The sequence below is a fragment of the Lepidochelys olivacea genome, assembly GCF_965140295.1.
Source record: "Lepidochelys olivacea isolate rLepOli2 genome assembly, chromosome: 2".
Classification (NCBI taxonomy): domain Eukaryota; kingdom Metazoa; phylum Chordata; order Testudines; family Cheloniidae; genus Lepidochelys; species Lepidochelys olivacea.
Window position 1 is genome coordinate 182362260 of NC_140412.1, and position 20298 is coordinate 182382557.

The 20298-nt window shown below is 45.5% G+C and overlaps 1 protein-coding gene across 1 annotated transcript; it reads right to left on the reverse strand.

Annotated features, from left to right (window-relative positions):
* Positions 1 to 520: 520 nt before the first annotated feature.
* On the reverse strand, positions 521 to 12102 carry NPSR1 (neuropeptide S receptor 1; the record flags this gene model as incomplete). The annotated part of the gene is given in 3 exon segments (XM_084621106.1): positions 521 to 896; positions 899 to 945; positions 11970 to 12102. Coding segments are annotated over 3 exon segments (339 nt in total). The 3' UTR covers positions 521 to 737.
* Positions 12103 to 20298: the final 8196 nt, after the last annotated feature.

Genomic DNA, 20298 nt, shown 5'->3' on the forward strand with positions numbered 1-20298 from the left:
CACATGACCTGACATGTAGAAATGGCATCATAATTATGCCATAATCATATCATAATAATAATATCACTGTGAAGAATATATAGTGCAGTGTCACAGTGGGGTCTCAGATCCTGGGCTCCAGCCTGAGCCCAAATGTCTATACTACAATTTTATAGCCCCGAAGCATGAGCTAATAATAGCCATATTGCGCATCTCTTACTGCAGTGTAGATGTACCCTTAATCCATTGCCTTGCTTAAAGAGATTCTGAGCTATTAGATTTAATCACTTCAAGTTACGTTTGGGGCACTCCAGTTGATTGTTCAGATTGCTTCAATACACAATGTTAATGGGTCGCTATTCAGGCCAGTTAGCTTGCTGCCCTGCCTTTCCAACCAGATCAAATAGCTAATATAGCAGTATAGTTAATTACAGAAATATTGCCCTACAAAATTGCTTTTCTATTTCTATTTCTCTAACAAATAGGGCACCTCTTAGTCACTATCCAATGTCCCAGATGATACAAATAAAGTATCATCTTCATTGAACTGCATCCAGGCCATAAATGGCTGAAATATCCTGTTCAGATAATCATAGAAGTTTCCTCTGGCCTTAATCTGTCTCACACACACACACCCCATCTGACCTGCTGGATAACACAGGCCTTGTACCCAGTGATTACTGCAAGTGAAATGGAAAGGAACAACTTTGTATCTGATTTACCTATGATTAACCAGGTATAGTATCCCTACCGGATTCTTACCTGATGATAATCAAAGGAATGAAATATACCAGGAAAGCAACCACAGTCATGTAGGGTATCCAGTAGGAGTCATCAGGCCAGACGGCCCAGCACTGCACTTCTGCATTGGATAGCTGCCGTTTCCCAAATATAATCAGAGTCAGAATCGAAAACAGAGGAAAGAGAGGCTCCATGCCACCATGCTGAGAATTTTTGCCTGCCTTTCTGTTCAACAAATCCAAACAGATTTTTGTTAGCATAGGTCCTGGCCCTTCTGTGATGTTTCTTTGGACATATACATCAGCCTAAAGAAAAGATGAGTAGGGGGGAATTCTAATTTCCAGGCTGATGCTGAAAATGGAAGGAGCTTGTCAGCTAATTTTATGACTGAAATTTTTGATTTCTTTGTCACTTTTGTGACAGAAGTCAGTTGATGAAGAAGTCAAGTGCTATGTCAAAGACCCAGGTCACTGGCAACAAGTCAGAAATATAAGCTTTGAGAAATACCACCTAGACAAAGAAGTTTCTTCGATGGTATGGACTTGTGCAGAAGTGCTCACTTGCCTGGGCAAAGCAAGGTTGAGGTCAACACCATGGCATGTCAGAAACAAAAGAAGCCTTCGCCCTGCAGGTGGCAGAGAAAGGATGTTGTTACGACTTTAACCAGCACTGCAAGATGCAGATACTGAAGTTAATTTTGAGAGACTGGGCCAGCTAGTCAATGGAGCTACACTGACTTACAGCAGCCAAGGATCTCACTTACTCAGAATGCTGGAGGATTGCAGGAAGGAAGTTCTATAGGAAAATCATATCTCATACTGCCTAGGCACTCACATATTTTGACAAGTGTTGTTCTAAATCCCCAGATGACTGATTGTATGCGGAAGTAGAAAATCCCATTACATTGTGCCCAGCAGGAGGCTATTTTTAAAATCTATACTCCTTGAAGCTCAATCGTTTCAAAAGAGCACTATAAAAGTAAATAGAAGCATTTAAAAAATTTTTGGAGGCCGCCAACATCAGCTATAATATTTACCCTTACTTTTAAATGTTACACATGATCAGCACAATCGAAGCTTGGTTATCTAAAGTGCTTTGAGACAAATTTTCCACAAGCTCTGTTCTCCCTTCCAGAAAGTGACATATTTTAAGTAAAAGTGCTTCTAACTCACGACTGAGTAAGGACCTCCTCAGGATTTGGCACAGAGTTTGGGCTCAGATCCAAAAGAGACAGAGACTTCCTGAGTGAACACCCTCTGATTTCAAGGAGGTCACTCATGAATCCAGCCATCACTAGCTGATCCACGCTTATCTGTTTCTCGCATACAAACATAATCCCCTGCCTCCCGTTAGCAGATTTGTTCTAAAATAAGGCACAGAGAATAAAAGCTTGAAAATTGAGTGGGTTTGTGTAGCGGTAAGCAGCCAAACATCATCTCTCTCCTGCACTTCGCTACAAAGGTGAGATCTACCAGTATTGATTAGAGCCTAGTGTAGGACAGGTTGAGTATTTAAAAATAGCCTGGACGTTACTCAAAAATCACTCTGCTTTTACTACAGAATAAATCAGCCTCAAACAACCAGAGCAGGAGCTGTTCAGCCAGCTTCAATAGCGGACTAATTTAGAGGGAAAAGTCTTAGACATGCCAGAGGTAGCAAATTATATTCTCCACAAGTCTCTGAAACTCGTTGTTTAAAAACCAGAAACACGGAACTTAAATATGTATTTAAAGAAAACGGAGGCAAAAAACCTGTTGAAAATGGGTCTAGGCTAGTAAGAGCTCATTCTGTTTACATGAACATAGAGAAAGCAGGGAACTATATTTGTCCTGATTTTCCACTGCTTTGCTCCTTGTATTGTACAAAGGAGGTGTACAGTGCCATCAAATGCACTCTGCATTCACTTTGCACATACATAAATGATTATGAAAGGTGCAAGGCAGTGGAGAATCATCTGAGCTCCTGCATTTTAAAAGGTTTTCCTTTTATTGCCCCCTGTGTGTTTATTTAGATACCTTTTAAAAATGCCAAACATCCAGTTTGGTAGAACATTTTCCACTAAAATGAAAACAAGCTGTAGGTGCTCCCCACACTGAAAGAAACCCACAACCTTTATTTTGGTGCCTAGTTCCAGCATCCACGTTTTAAAATATTGTCCTTTGGCTGACCAGTGATCCAGCAAGTCTGTGTCTAGTCAAGTATTTTAACATCACAGGGCTTTCAGAAGCAGCACCATCTACAACCTGGATCTGCAGAAACATCTATGTAAAGTGTCTTAGACAAAGAAGAAACACCATTGTAACTGTTAATGTTTCACTTCCTTATATTCTCAGAAGACCTGCACTCATACATTCATACAGGGTCTTTTGCAATGCCCTTATTTCCCAAAATAACAAGCATCTCTCCATTAACATCTGAAGCATATAACTTCCTTTCAGTTGGAGTACAGTTTGCTGCCCTCCTGCTCTAAATTCAGAAGTATTGATATGTGGTTCAAGCTGTTCCTGACCAATGTTCTCCTGGGTCTAGAAAATAGAACAAGAATCCATCTTGCCTTGCCATGGGGAGTACTTCTGTATTTCCTTTTAATGATGTAACTTACACTGCCAACCTGTTTAGGAAATGTAATTAGTACAAACTGCTTTCTTGGTCATTTCTAGCAGCTTTCCCATCACAAGCACTGACTTCCAGATTTCCCCGGGGGTGCTCCACCCCCCAGGTCCCACCCTCACTCTGCACGGAGGCTCCTACTGTAACTCACACATTGTTGTAAGTGCCGCTTCCTGATGGACCCAGCTTTTCTGTCACTTGGACACGTATACTTAAAGCTGTGTGCAGCCACCTAGCACGTGGCTTGCTGTCTGCTGTGGATTGATGAGACTCCAGCCCCTAGATTCCTTGTGACCTCTTCAGTGCCAGATGCATACATCTCCCATCTGTTGTCAGTTCTTTAGTGTGGGCCTCTGTGCAGGCGTATTTCTGTGTACTACAAAGCACAGGTGCAACAAAAGGTGCAGTCAAGTGTCACAGGGTCAACTGCACAGAACTGTTGGCTCATCACTTGTGATTGGGAGCCACAGATGGCAAATCACAGCACTGTTGGCAGAACTGGAGTTTCTGATTTGAGCTTTTACTGAATGTATGTATGTATTTATTGTTTTGGTAATGACTGGATTCCTAATCTTTGCGTGAACCCCTGGAAAGGGGACTTGTTCACTTAAGACATTCATCTCAAGACCTACAGGTCTCCCGATTACTCTTTTTCCTGGTAATGACTGCTGTGTTTGACAGAAGTGTGTTTTTGGCAGCACTTGAGAGGATCCTTCAGGGAAATTATAATATATACCCCGTGCAGTTGGTCCTTAATTAATACTGGATGACTTACTTTTGCACACTATGAGCCTCAAAGGCTAATGTTGAGGCTCATGGTGTGCACTTGGCAAGTCAAATGAGATTCTGATTGAGAAGGCGCAATGAGAGTTGCTGCTAATACCTCTTCAATGCCAAGAGTCATAGTTAGTGTATTTCAGAAAGTTTTAGTGGCTTTCAGTAGCAACAGCTTGGGATGCAAACCAACATAATTGTTTGGGGGACAAGGAGTTATTCATGCATTCATTCTTTCCCAATCAGATGTTCAGGAGAGAGATGCTGGCAGGCTAAACACCAGCTGCTGCCCAGGCTACGGGCATTGGCTAAAAACTGACAAACTCCTAGCTGGCGATCAGACCAGTTCATCTGTCTGTTAGTTTTGCTCAAAACAGGTATTAGTCTTGTAAGAATGTATTTAGGGTTTAGACTCTAAGGAATGCTTGTAAATTGCTGCTTGTGTTAATCTCATTTGTAACATCAGTGTTCCCTGCTATAATAAAATATGTAAGTTTTGCTTTCTAACTTTGAAATTGTTTGCTCTGAACTTGTGAACCCTGATCCCCCTCCCACCCTCTGAACCGCTTGGTCCCAGCCCAGAGCACCCTCCTGCACCCCTAACCCCTCATCCCCAACCCCACTGCAGATCCTACACCCTCAACCGGAGCCCTCACCCCCCCCACACACACCCCAACCTCCTGCCTCAGTCTGGAGTCCTCTCCCGCACTTTGAATTATTTCTGGCCCCACCCCAGAGCCCACCCCCCCAGCCAGAGCGCTCTCACCCTCCCGCACCCCAACTCCCAATTTTGTGAGCATTCATGGCGTGCCATACAATTTCCATACCCAGATGTGGCCATCAGGCCAAAAGATTTGCCCACCCTGGTATATACGGTGACAATATTTCCCTATGCTGAGTATGGGACACCTGGGAAAATTACTCGTATTCAAGCAAGTTCAACAGAGATCCATCAGAAGTATGCAGTACAAATGTTCAAATTAACATCAATTTGACTGAGCCCCAGTTAAAAAGAAATACTGCATCATTGGATTCTTTTTATTTTCCTTCTTATCTTTAAGGCTTTAGGGTTCACGGGGGAGAGGTGACACACACATTCTCGTACACCTGTCTGACACGGCGAGGGGGGTGACCGACTGACCCGACCAGAGCTGCTTCCAGCCCCAAGGGGGGAGTGATGACCTGGCCTGTCTCTTTGCAGAGCTCATCTTCTTTCCCCCACCCTCCGCTCCCCTGTGGCTGGAAGCAGCTTGACCCTTCCTGCTCCCACCGTGTTGAAAGGCAGCTAGCCCTTCCAGGCTGCTGCTGACCACCAACATAACCCAGTCGCCTCCTGTCCCCCAGCTACAGTGCGGGCAGGAAGGGGTTAAGGCCGCATTGTGCACCAGGACCCCTGACTGCAGGGGCTTCAGCCAACCAGGCCAGAGAGGTGGCTCAGCAGGGGAGGGCACAGCCCCCCAGTTCCTGGGGTGAAGAGGGTGCCAAGCCCTTGCCCATGGGGCTGCTGTGCAGCTTGTAGGTTCCAAGGCGTGAACAGGCTGGAAATCTCCCACCACTCCAGAGCTTCGCTGAGCTGCAGAGAAGCTTCCCCATGCCAGCACTGTGCAGCGCCCCAGGCTGGAGGGTCTTGGGCTTTCCTGGGGTGCTGGCCCCGCCAGAGGCAGTGGGGGAAGGAAGGAGCCTGCCGGCCAGGGGCTGGTTCTCTGCACAGTGCTGGGAGTGGGATACGCCCCTCTGGGAGGGCACATGGAGGAGCAACAGGGTTGTGGAGCGGGGCGGGGAAAGGAGCTAAGCAGGGAGAGGACAGCAAGGGGGGAGCAAATAAAGGGTCGATGGGAGGGCAGCAGAGGTGACATGTAACCAGCTGCCGCCTGGCACCTGCCTGCACTAGCCAAACAATGCAGCTCGCAGCCAGTACCAGCCAGCAATGGGACTGGGGGGTGGGGGGCAGGGTCCCTGTTGACTGAGAGCTTGCATGCAGGGAGGGCTGCAGGGGGAGTGGCCGGCTCTGCACACAGCATCTTCACCCTGTGTTGGGTTTACAATGGCTCCCTGGAGCCGGGCCCATGCTCAGAAGGGGCCCCGGCCTGCTCCGCTTGCTCTGTACCCTGAGATCCCGCAGGCTCCCCCCACCCAACACTTGCTCCTCTCGGCCTGCCCGCCAGCTGGCTGAGGGCTCCTCTCTGCCCCCTGGCGGGACCCCAGTCTCTGCTTCCCACCACCTAAGGGGCCCCGCCTGGCTCCCCGGAGCTGAGCCACCTGGGACTGGTGCAGAAGCCTGACCAGTCTCAGCCAGGGTGTGTTGGTGGGGGGGAGGGGGAGACAGTGCAGAGGGCTTGGCTGGGCCCCTCCAGGCAAGTGTGTCTTGAGGGAGCCCGGCCGGGGCAGGTCCTGGCCTGGCGGATTGCGCCACTGCCAAGTGGCCGGAGCGATTCCCAGCCCTGGCTGAGCTGCTGGCTCAGCCCGCAGACACAGTCGCCTCCCAGCAGTGCCGGTGAGTGTGGCCGGGAGGCAGGGCTTGGGGGAGTGGGTCTGTGGGGAATATGGGGGCGTGCTGGGCTGCGAAGGGGTGGAGAGGAGCTGTGTGTGTTGGGGCACTAGGGAGTGGGGGTCCTGTGGGGGGGGGTGTTGGGCAGTTGTGGTGGGGCTGTGGGCAGGGGTGGTGGTGTGCAGGGCGCTGGGGGTGGGGGGTGGGGTGGGGCATAAGGGGCCTGGGGGGGCTCTGGCTTGCTTTAACCTGTAAATAATTCTTAGTTAATACACGTCTAGCTAGTTTATAACAGGAATGGCTACAGGTGTTGTCTTTGGTGTACGATTTGGGGTAAGTGACTGGTCTCTTGGGAATGGAAGCAACCTAAACATACTTTTTCTATGGTGTAAGGCTATCAATGAACATTTGTAAAGCATGTTGAGATCCTTGGGTGTAAGGTACTATAAATATACAAAGGATTATCATAGCTATGCCCTTCCTGATTTCAGAGTGACAGTGCTTTGTTGTTTGTGTGGTTTTGGGCTGGAGCTCTGGCTCTGAACCCACCCTCCGCCCTAAGCTTCCGAGTTCAAGTCTGAATGTCTACACATCTATTTTTAGCACCCCAGCGTTAGCCAGTAGACCCGGGCTCTGAGACTTGCTGCAGCAGGCTGCTGCTTGTTGTGTTGATGTACCATAAGTGACTTGCCACAGCTCACAAGGAACTGAATCCAGAGCTCCCAAATCCCAGGACAAATTTGCTCTATTTTTTCAAGCTGTCCTACTTTTCTTCCCTGATATTATTTTTGCTCTTGGTACATTGATGCTCAGGGGGGACATGGAAGGGGAAGGAGTTTTATCAAACCTTACCCCTCCCTTTCTTGCAGCAGAAAGCTGGATATAACCCATTGCATTTTTATTTTTTTAGTCTGTCATTTAATCTGCTATACAGAGCCATTAGCCTCCTGGTTGGATTTTTTGGGAAGCAAGGCAATAGTCACTTTATGTTAATGGATACCTTGATTATTTGTTCTGGGATGGAGGTTTGTGCTTGGTTTAAATTAAGAAGAGCCACGGCAGTAAGTTAAAACTTAACATGAACCAAAGATGTTCTCTTCACTAAATGACACAGAAAATGCATAACTGCTTATGTGCTGAGTTCTTCTACCATGTTCTAGCCCTTCATAACTGAAGAAGTTGGCAGTGTGAGAGAGGGACCTTTCCTTAATATCTATGAATCTATAAAATATCTTCCCTACTAATTATGAAGCCATCTCATAGGATTCAGTACTTAATTTGAAATTCAAAGCAATTCAAGACAAAGATTTGAACTAAATCTCTGATTAGAAGAAGGATCCCAATAATATCACATTTGGTAAAGGGAGACTCACACCTGAGACCTGAATGTTAACTCTTATTTTATAGTAATTAAGATGGAATTTAATGCAGAATTATTTCATTGATACACCATGGCCATTGAGTTTCACTATCTTTTGTAGCTAAATATTTTTATAACTCTTGTCACCAACAAAATGAAGCTTGCATGGTGCAGTTCAGGAGAAGTGGTAAATCTATGTTCCTGATTCTGTATTGTATTTCTGTATTTGGTCATGGCTCTGATTTTCAGGAAGCAAGCTAGCATGCAGGTAGCACCATTGAAGTCAATGAGACTCTGGTTATCTCCACTGCAATCACAGGGTGTAATTGCAGCATGTGTAGACATACCCAAGCTAGCTCAGGTACTGGAGTGATGAAGCTGCAGCAGCATGTGCTTCAGTGCAGGCTAGACATCTGAGTAATTACCCGGGCTTCAGGGTGGGCTTGTACAACCTGCACTGGTACCACAGCTAGCTAGATTAAAGCTAGCTCCGGCAAGTCTACGCCCTGGTCTACACTAGGAGCTGAGGTCGAATTTAGTAGCGTTGAATCGATTTAACCCTGCACCCATCCACACGACGAAGCCCTTTTTTTCGACTTATAGGGCTCTGAAAATCGATTTCCTTACTCCACCCCGGACAAAGGGATTAGTGCTGAAATCGGCCTTGCCAGGTCGAATTTGGGGTACTGTAGACGCAATTAGACGGTATTGGCCTCCGGGAGCTATCCCAGAGTGCTCCATTGTGACCGCTCTGGACAGCACTCTCAACTCAGATGCACTGGCCAGGTAGACAGGAAAAGGCCCGCGAACTTTTGAATTTCAATTTCCTGTTTGGCCAGCGTGGCAAGCTGCAGGTGAGTGCAGAGCTCATCAGCAGAGGTGACCATGATGGAGTCCCAGAATCGCAAAAGAGCTCCAGCATGGACCGAACAGGAGGTACGGGCTCTGATCACTGTATGGGGAGAGGAATCTGTGCTATCACAACAGTCTCCCGGACCCGTCAGGTGGAGAAGGGACCTCTGGTGAGTGTACCGTTTAAAATAATATACATAGTTTAAAAGCAAGCACGTTTAATGATTAATTTGCCCTGGCATTTGCAGCTCTCCTGGATGTACTCCCAAAGCCTTTGCAAAAGGTTTCTGGGGAGGGCAGCCTTATTCCATCCACCGTGGTAGGACACATTACCACTCCAGGCCAGTAGCATGTACTCGGGAATCATTGTAGAACAAAGCATTGCAGTGTATGTTTGCTGGCATTCAAACAACATCCGTTCTTTATCTCTCTGTGTTATCCTCAGGAGAGTGATATCATTCAGGGTCACCTGGTTGAAATAGGGTGCTTTTCTTAAGGGGACATTCAGAGGTGCCTGTTCCTGCTGGGCTGTTTGCCTGTGGCTGAACAGAAATGTTCCCCGCTGTTAGCCATGGGGAGGAGGAAGGGGCTAGCCACGTGGTGGGGGGAGGCAAAATGTGATCTTGGAACGAAAGCACATGTGTTATGTATGTAATGTTACCAGCAAGGTTTACCGTGAAAGAGTGTACCCATTGATTCTATAAAATGTGTCTTTTTAAATACCACTGTCCCTTTTTTTTCCTCCACCAGCTGCATGTGTTTCAAGGATCACAGGATCTTTTCCTTCCCAGAGGCTAGTGAAGATTAGAAGGCAAAAAAAACCACACTCGCAATGAAATGTTCTCTGAGCTCATGCTGTCCTCCCACACTGACAGAGCACAGATGAATGCGTGGAGGCAGACAATGTCAGAGTGCAGGAAAGCACAAAATGACCGGGAGGAGAGGTGGTGGGCTGAGGAGAGTAAGTGGCAGACTGAAGAAAGGGCTGAAGCTGAAAGGGGCGGCAGCATGATGAGAGGAGGCAGGATTCAATGCTGAGGCTGCTGGAGGATCAAACTAGTATGCTCCAGCATATGGTTGAGCTGCAGGAAAGGCAGCTGGAGCACAGACCGCCGCTACAGCCCCTGTGTAACCAACCGCCCTCCTCCCCAAGTTCCATAGGCTCCTTACCCAGACACCCAAGAACGTGGTGGGGGGACCTCCGGCTACACAGCCACTCCACCCCAAAGGATTGCCCAAGCAACAGAAGGCTGGCATTCAATAAGTTTTAACATTTTAAACTTTTAAAGTGCTGTGTGGCCTTGTCCTTCCCTCCTCCACCACCCCTCCCAGGCTACCTTGGCAGTTGTCCCCCTATTTGTGTGATGAATTAATAAAGAATGCATGACTGTGAAGCAACAATGACTTTATTGCCTCTGCAAGCGGTGATTGAAGGGAGGAGGGGAGGGTGGTTAGCTTACATGGAAGTAGAGTGAACCAAGGGGCGAGGGGTTTCATCAGGGAGAAACACACAGAACTTTCACACCGTGGCCTGGCCAATCATGAAACTGGTTTCCAAAGCTTCTCTGATGCGCGCTGTGCCCTCCTGTGCTCTTCTAACCACCCTAGTGTCTGGCTGCGCGTAACCAGCGGGCAGGCAATTTGCCTCAATCTCCCACCCCACCATAAACATCTCCCCCTTATGTGCACAGCAAGCAGTAATAACAGCGGGAATATTGGTTTCGCTGAGGTCTAACTAAGTCAGTAAACTGCACCAGCGTGCTTTTAGATGTCCAAATGCACATTCTACCACCATTCTGCACTTGCTCAGCCTATAGTTGAACAGCTCCTGACTACTGTCCAGACTGCCTGTGTACGGCTTCATGAGCCATGACATTAAGGGGTAGGCTGGGTCCCCAAGGATAACTATAGGCATTTCAACATCCCCCACGGTTATTTTCTGGTCTGGGAATAAAGTCCCTTCCTGCAGCTTTTGAAACAGACCAGAGTTCCTGGAGATGCGAGCATCATGTACCTTTCCCGGCCATCCCATGTTGATGTTGGTGAAATGTCCCTTGTGATCCACCAGTGCTTGCAGCACTATTGAAAAGTACCTCTTGTGTTTTATGTACTCGCCGGCTTGGTGCTCCGGTGCCAAGATAGGGATATGGGTTCCGTCTATGGCCCCACCACAGTTAGGGAATCCCATTGCAGCAAAGCCATCCACTATGACCTGCACATTTCCTAGGGTCACTACCCTTGATATCAGCAGATCTTTGATTGGCGTCTGCACAGAAAAAAGGCACGGAAAGATTGTCTGCCGTTGCTCTGATTTTTGTAGAAGGGATTATTGGGAAGACTTTGTTATGGGTTCTGGTTCTATTCTCACTGGAGTATTTTTTTTTAAATACCTGCAATCCAGTCATTCCAAGGGCCAAGAAAGAGTGCTCTTTAGACACAGGTGTGGACCATATGTGCACTTTTCATTGTCGTGGTTTGATTTCATTCTTATCTGGCATGATTACTACTTTACCAAACACCAATTTCCTATCAACTTTCTTTATACATTTAGGACCTGATGCAAAGCTGAGTGCAGTCACTTGGAGTCTTTTTCCATTGAGCTGTAGATGGGACCTCTTTTCTCCCAGTCTAGAAAACAGTACCTCCCTCCTCCCATTAGCACTTCTACATACACATTTTTGTGACAAACCAGAACCCCTGATCTTGCAGATAGGAAGCTGTTTTCTTGCAGCAGTGCAGGCATGCATTTAGGGATATTAGTCTTTTAAAAGGTTTTCGCAGAAGAGCACTGAAGACTCATTCTACTCCAGTGTAATATAAATAGGTCTGTGATGATACCTGGGAACAGGGAAGTGGCACAAATTTATACTCCCAGATAAGCCTCCATTAAGCTGTCAAATGGGCACCTGTGTCCATCACAGCTAGTGGAGTGTCTTTTTAGATCAAGGACCAAATTCAAGCCTAGTTCAAACAGATATTGCATTGAATTCAATGGAGTTGTACCAGCTTTCTCCAGGGCTGAATTTGCCCTCAAGAGAAGTCTTTAGTATAAATGGAAACTCAATTATTGACCCTTCATTTTGCATTTGCATATCAAAGTAATGAAAACTGCTGGTCTTAACCCTACCCTTCACCCCAGTCCATATCCCCCTTCCCAGACAATACCCGTGATGGCTAACTGTGTCACAAAAAAGGTCATATGGGATTTCCTCTTCCAGATAGAGAGCAGCACAATGGAGTTTCCAGCAACTGTGACAATAAAGAGAATCCAAAGAGTAACCAGCTGTTCTGTCTGCATGGGGGGAAAAGAAACCACGCAAATGGATCAGTGAAAGTGACTTGGTTAAACAAGGTGATGCAGACTTAGCTATAACAAGCAGGATGGGAATTAATACAATGGGATTTAAATATGAGTTGACAATTGATTTGTCACTTAATCCAAAAAGTCTATTTTTCATCAGAAAATGTTAAAATGCAGCAGTGCTTTTTTAAAAATAAAACGGAACAGTGAAGTCCTGGTTTTAATTTGATAGCAGCTAAGTGTGTGGGGTGGGAGTAATAATTTCACAAAGCCATCAGAAGTACATCATCAAGTATCACTGAAATGTTTTAGCGTAGCAGCCGTGTTAGTCTGTATTCTCAAAAAGAAAAGGAGTACTTGTGGCACCTTAGAGACTAACCAATTTATTTGAGCATAAGCTTTTGTGAGCTACAGCATCCGATGAAGTGAGCTGTAGCTCACGAAAGCTTATGTTCAAATAAATTGGTTAGTCTCTAAGGTGCCACAAGTACTTCTGATCACTGAAATGGGAAGCAACCTTCAGTTTTCTTATGTTGCTCTAGTGGACCATTAAGTCTGTCTGACTACAGAAAAGAAATTTCCTTGAAGAAACTAGGGAAATGAAATGCTTTGCTTTCTAACCCAAGCAAGTATGGGTCATGCAAGTACATCATAAAAATCAACTAATTATGTAAGAGGCGGGCACTAAGTCTAAAAAAAGAACATTGCCCTATGGTACTAGTGGAATCTTGCTGTTCAGCTAAATACATAATGGCAAAATGCCCCCAAGAGGTAGTATGTGTAAAAATAATAGAAATGAAAGAAAGGTTATTCAAACCTTTCAATACCTCAAAGATTGAGCAACAAAAGTGACGGAAGGGTGAGGGAGAGAGAAATGCTTGTGTATGCAATCTGTTTTTTTTTTTAACCCATTTTCTCATGCTGAGATATGGATACAATTTCTGCACCCACCTCCACTTTTTAGTAAAATGTCTTTCAGTCACTGGGGAGCACAAAGATCATGTTTTCTTCCTTTAATGGCCATGCCCCTCAGTTCTTAGTTTTAAGAAGCACTGAACCTGGTGTTTAATGGGATTAAAATGGAGAGCAGACATAGTATTTACACAAACAGTTCATTCACAAAAACCTTGCCACTTATGACATTGCCCATGACAAGTAGATTGTACTCCAAAGGAGGATTGCGCTGTTCTTTGATAGCTTCTCTTAATACACAGGCTGTTAACTGCAGTCCCATTCATACTGGAGTGAACTTTTCGTGGTATATAACTTGTGGGAATGTATTGAAGGATCTTGAAGAAACAAGGGATTAAAATGTGGTGACAACAAAATATAGTGATCTAACCTTCCCCAGCCTCTCTACTCACACAATTCCCATTGTTACAAAAGTACAGCTGGTCCGGATTTTAACCCAAATGATAATGTTAAAATTCAGGCAGTTCTTAAGCAGTAGGACAAGTTGAGATTTGGTTTTTAACCTAGGCAAGAGAAAGAAAATGAAACACGGGTTTTCCTTTCCCCGAGTCACTAGCTGCAACCCCAGAACGTAGGGCACTGGCAGCTGGAAATGAGGTGATGAGCTGCAGATGAACGAAGAGCTGAACTTGTAGCCCCCTCTGGTGAGATTGAGGAACTGCTGGAGGGGAGGGGCTGCTCATTGCCTAGGCTGCAGGGTGGGGATGGGATACACGAGGTTGCTGCTAGTGTTAGTGGCTCTCCTGAATTGCTTGGTGGGAATGGGGACAGGAGAAGGTCTGCAGGAAAAAAGTTCTTTAAGCAGCACAGAGTAGAGGGGAAACATCTCTTTGACATACCTCTCTACACCACAGCTGAGCAGGGAGGAGCAAAGTGGGAAGTCAAGCCCTGATGACCACCGCCAGGAAGTACTCAGCCATGGGAGTGGAGATAGAAGTTTAGAAGGGAGCAAGGCCAGGTGCATCTCACTCCACGGAGCAGTGCTACAAAAAAGGGGAAGTTTTGCTTCTTCTAAACTTGTGTCTTGGGGTTTGGCTTGCATCTTGTGTGTCTGAACTGATTCACTATTCACTAGATAGAACACAATAATCATAGGACTGCAATGGACCTTGAGAGGTCTTCTAGTCCAGTCAGTGGCTCCAGAACTGGGGGTGGAGGGGGGGGGACATGGCACTCCCACTTTTTGCCAAGGCTGATGTCATAAATATAAAGGGAAGGGTAAACCCCTTTGAAATCCCTCCTGGCCAGGGGAAAGCTCCTCTCACCTGTAAAGGGTTAAGAAGCTAAAGGTAACCTCGCTGGCACCTGACCAAAATGACCAAAGAGGAGACAAGATACTTTCAAAAGCTGGGAGGAGGGAGAGAAACAAAGGGTCTGTGTCTGTCTGTATGCTGGGTCTTTGCCGGGGATAGACCAGGAATGGAGTCTTAGAACTTTTAGTAAGTAATCTAGCTAGGTATGTGTTAGATTATGATTTCTTTAAATGGCTGAGAAAAGAATTGTGCTGAATAGAATAACTATTTCTGTCTGTGTATCTTTTTTGTAACTTAAGGTTTTGCCTAGAGGGGTTCTCTATGTTTTTGAATCTAATTACCCTGTAAGATATCTACCATCCTGATTTTACAGGGGGGATTTCTTTATTTCTATTTACTTCTATTTTTTATTAAAAGTCTTCTTGTAAAAAACTGAATGCTTTTTCATTGTTCTCAGATCCAAGGGTTTGGGTCTGTGGTCACCTATGCAAATTGGTGAGGCTTTTTATCCAACATTTCCCAGGAAAGGGGGGGTGCAAGTGTTGGGAGGATTGTTCATTGTTCTTAAGACCCAAGGGTCTGGGTCTGTAGTCACCTAGGCAAATTGGTGAGGCTTTTTACCAAACCTTGTCCAGGAAGTGGGGTGCAAGGTTTTGGGAAGTATTTTGGGGGGAAGGACGCGTCCAAACAGCTCTTCCCCAGTAACCAGTATTAGTCTGGTGGTGGTAGCGGCCAGTCCAAGGACAACGGGTGGAATATTTTGTACCTTGGGGAAGTTTTGACCTAAGCTGGTAAAGATAAGCTTAGGAGGTTTTTCATGCAGGTCCCCACATCTGTACCCTAGAGTTCAGAGTGGGGGAGGAACCTTGACAGCTGACCCTGCCCCCTTTCCCTCCGCTCCCCCCGAGGCCCCACCCCCCCAGCCAGGCCAGCGTGGAGCTTGGCCGGGGGGGGAGCCTGGGCCTGGGGCTGAGAGCAGTCCCCAGCCTGTATCCCTGCCCCCAAGACTCTCCACCCAGCTCAAAGCAGGTGGAGGGTCCGCGAATCTGTGCTAGCTCCCCACAGCTGCCGGCATGGCTCTCCCTGACCTGGCTCCAGATGGGGAGGCGGGGGCAGTGCCACGGTCAGCTGTGGGGAGCCACGGACTGTCCACCTGGGCTGGGGGCCTGGGGACATGGGCCAGGGGCTGCTCTCGGCACCCTACCCCCACCCCAGGGTGAGGGGGTGGGTTCCCTGACCTTTCTCCAGCTTGGCAGGGGTCAGAGCCTCTGGGGGAGGAGGCGGGGCCTTTGCGGGCGGAGCCCCAGGGGGTGGGAGCCCCTGGCCCCCTCGCCTTTGGGAAGGGTCCAGCAGCCCTGAGTCCTGTCGCCTACTTTTTAATTCCCTAGTTACTGTTTGGTTTCTTTATGGCTTGCCATGATGTTTGTTGGTGAAAAGTAACCTTTACATATTAGTTCACATTTGTCACTGAGGACAAGAGATTGCCACAAGGGGTGAGTTCAGGATAGTGTTTCTTGCTGGGAACTGATATGAACTATGACTGAGACTGTCTGCCATATGAACTATGAATGAGACTCTCCCTTTCAGTGGTGCAAGTCAGGAATATTTCCTCAGAAATCAATGACGTTATGCTGGTGATGGTGAGAGCAGAATCAGGGCCTTTGTTACTAAAATCTTCTTGAGGTTTTGCCAAAAGAAATAAATGTGGATTTGAAGATAGAGGGGCCCGTTCATCTGGAGTACAAAACTCATTGAGCATAAGAAGAACAAATGCCATATAAATCCTATCCTGCTTAATTAAGGAGCAATACCTGACTGTTTGTAATTCAGTATTCTATGGAAATGGACAACAGAACTACCCCCACACAGATAATAACTCAGTTAAATGAAAGATGAATACAAGAGGGAATGTTTGCCTGACATTAAGATTACACAAAGGAATCAAATCAAGAAATAAAGCTTCTATTCTTCAGTCCAGCAGGGATTTACATCACTGAAAGAAAACAGAACAGGTACACTAATATGAATTAAGGGTCAACAATGTTCTGTTTTAATTATCATAGCCTTTGCAGGCTGACTTCAGCCTGCATTCAAAACTGCATCCCATTGACATCAGTGTGATCCAGGGAGGCATCTGGCTCTATGCTTACCATGCTAATGATGTATAAACATAGACGCTTTTCATGTAATTCACTTGTTTGCTTTTTAACAAAAATACTTGTACAGCAACTTCTGGCTAAGATTCTGAAAATTATTCACGCATCGCATAAATGGTCTCCATTAAAAATTAATTATTTCCCAACAGATGTCAATTACTACTTATTCTTCCAAAAAAAAGGGGGGGGGGTTGGAGGGGCTGTCTCCCATACCACAGCATGACAACTCTTGGCAAATGGTGATTTTGTAAAAGGTGACTGCTGTAATTAATCTGCACATCACTTTGAGGTAGGTATGTATTATCAGCCACCGCTTACAGATGGGTACACAGATTAATTAAGTGACATGGCCAAGGTCACAAAACCAATCAGTGGTAAAGCTGAGCATGGCAGTCAGGAGCTCACGGACGTTTGTAATCTATTGTAACTACTACTGCTCTATGAGATGGAGTTAGAATGTGGCAGTATTTGTCACCTGAAGCTGCTATGAATATTTTGCTAATTTACTTTATGATTAAGAGCAACCTTTGCCCATGAACCAAATTAGAAAACTGCATCGGAAACAAGGGGGAACGCTGCAATTGGCCTTGTCCTGCATTTTGTATTCAGGCAAAATTCCATTTGACTTCAGGGAGTTTTGCCTGGATGAAGACTGCAGGACCAAGCCCCATATAGATCTCTGTGGTTATTTTGGAAGTATGTTAGCTCTTCCACTGTACAGCATTTGATTCTGCTCAGTGTGTTTTACAAGGGGGAGTAGGTATCATTATCCCCATTTTATACCTGGGGACACAGAAGTGAAGCGACTTGCCCAGGGACCCACAGCAGATCAGTGACAGAGCTGGGAGTAGAAGCCAGGGCTTCTGCCTGCCAGTCCAGTGACCCACCCATTGAGCCAGGGTGCCTCTCAAAAGTAAAATGCATAACTTGATTACTCTAAGTTGCCTTTTGGTGATGCTCTAATTAAAATGAATGGTCTTTGCTCTATTTGCCCCCAGCATGGTCTAGGCAAAGGCAGTACATATAGTGTTGGAGAGCTGCTGCTTTTTCTCTAACACCTAAAACAGCGCCTGGCCTTTTGTCTCACATAACAGATGTGACTGGAATAGAAAGACAGAAATAGCTATCAATAATAGATGTCAACAATTTCATTTTCACAATACCTAGATCAGAAGTACCACTCTGCTGTGTTTGGGTAGGACGGATGGTAAATGGGGACAGCCTTACTCCAGCAAGATGATTTACCCATCCCCACCCCTCCTCATAGGCACCCTTCAGGAAAAGGATAACTTGTTCCATTTCTGAATGTCAGCAACTAAGCAGCATTTCTTTTTCCATATGTATCTTTTCATGTAGTGAGTGTTCAAGGAATAATTACATAATTTCTGCATTTTCGAAAATTAGCTAATAGAGATATACTGGATCAGTCGCTGGTTCATCTTACAGTTACGTTACCGATGTGTGAGTAAGTATAAGCAGGTCTGAAGTGTGTAGATTAGTATAAAGGAATTTAGCCCACATGTCACAACTGCACTTAACCTTAACCTGTAATGAAATTATCAATCCTGGTTAACACGTGCACTCAGAAAAATTCCCTTGTACCTATTGCTGCTGCAGAAATCCACGTTCACATGTATGCACAAACGTACACAGCAGCATTCATGGAAATAAAGTATTTCTAGACATCAATACTTTCATTATTACTTAGCACTTTCTAAGTGCTGTATAAACATAAACTAATTTATTCTGACAATGCCCATGAACTAGGTATATATGTCATCGCCTCCATTCACAGACTGAAAATCAAAAGTGACTTGACAAAAGCCACATCAAGTGACTTGACAAAAGCCACATCAAGACTGATGGTCAGAACCAGGATTAGAACTCTGGAGTTCTGGCCCCTGGTCCAGGGTTCTGTCCATGAGATAACACAGCCTCGCAAATGTGTTTCCCCCACTCTTTTACAGGGACACAGTGAGTACATTGGTGTTGTTTCTGTGCACACCCATTGCATTTGACATTTTAGCACTTCACTGAAATTTGTTCCTGAGTCAAATTGTTTAGTTTTCTTTCCCCAGCAGGTCACTCGTTATTTTTGATGTGGTGCCTTACCATAGGCGGATTGGGCCTATTGATTTTTAGCTCATGCTAGTAATGTTCTATTACTATTATAATAATTGAGGGATTTATCAAATACTTAGGGGACTCTTTCCTTGTCTTCTTTTGAGGTCGATACATGCTTCAAGAGAGTTAGATCGATATTAAGGAAAATAAATTAGATGATGAATAAACCACAAATGATTCAGTGATTCATCTAAATTCATAATTCAAAAACCAAAATCTGTGCCCAATCCTGCCCATCCCACTGTTGGAGCAGTTCTCACTAATTGACTCTGTTTAGGTCCTTCTCACGGAAGTGAAGCATATTCCTGCCCACATGGATGACATAAATAACTTACCAAAATCACAGTAACAATGATAGAACAAACATAATGCCACCTAGCTCTTACAGAACACTTCACATTGAGAGATCTCAAAGTACTTTATGAAGGAGGTCTGTATCATTATCCCCATTTTACAGATGGAGAAACTGAGGCACAGAGAGGTGAAGTGAATTGTCCAAAGTCACCCAGCAAACCGGTGTCAGACCCAGGGTCTCCCAAGTCTCAATCCAGTGCCCTATCTATATTATTTTGTTTCATTTATAGCCCCTGGAAATGATTTGCATATTTCATTGTTTATTCTGATTTTCATAGATTCCTAGATTCATAGATATTAAGGTCAGAAGGGACCATTATGATCATCTAGTCCGACCTCCTGCACAACTCAAGCCACAGATTCTCACCCACCCACTCCTGCGAAAAACCTCTCACCTATGTCTGAGCTATTGAAGTCCTCAAATCATGGTTTAAAGACTTCAAGGAGCAGAGAACCCTCCAGCAAGTGACTCGTGCCCCATGCTACACAGGAAGGTGAAAAACCTCCAATCTGCCCTGGAGGAAAATTCCTTCCCGAAATGGTCTGCGAGACTGTGACTGTTTTGATGAAATTCCAGTGCAAACCTTCCTGGTTTCTGGCCCGCTTGCCTGCCAGACTCTTGAGCAGCCCACCTGGTAGTCTGATGGTGAACCTGAGCTCCTGGCTGCAGGGCAGCCCACCAGGATGTACAGGAAGGATTACAGTCCAATCTCTTGTACACTAATGGAAATTTAGAATAATTCTACTGACTTCACTGGAATTACACCAGCTCTACACTGGTCTGTCAACAATCAGAATCTGTCTCTGAACATATCCATCTATATCTCATTCATCATTATCTAAATGAGTACCTCAATCTACTTGTCTGAATTCATGATGGCACAGAGATCACTTTCAAAGGTAGAAATACCCTGCCATCCACAATACTGCATATATTTCTACTTACGTATTTTAAACTGGGAACTTGAATGGTACCACATAGCTATCATAACAGAAGCATGGCATGTATGCAGCCTGAACTTAAGTGCTATATAAAGGATGACAGCAGCCAAAGCAATCTAAATTAAGGATGTCATTCATTATCTCACAGACACCCCAACCTGTTCCCTACATTCACATGGTACAGCACTGGAAAAAACAGAGCTGCACTTGATAAAATGCATTCATTCTTATCAGCTCCATTCTCAACATCCCTTTCACTGCCATGCTTGCCACATTCTTAAAAACAAGCTTTTCCTCTCCTTCAGAGCCCCACAAAGTGCAAAATCCAGTCAGCACCACTCCTGATTAAAAACAACTTTTTTTTTTTGTCTGGGGAGAGACGTGGCCCCAAT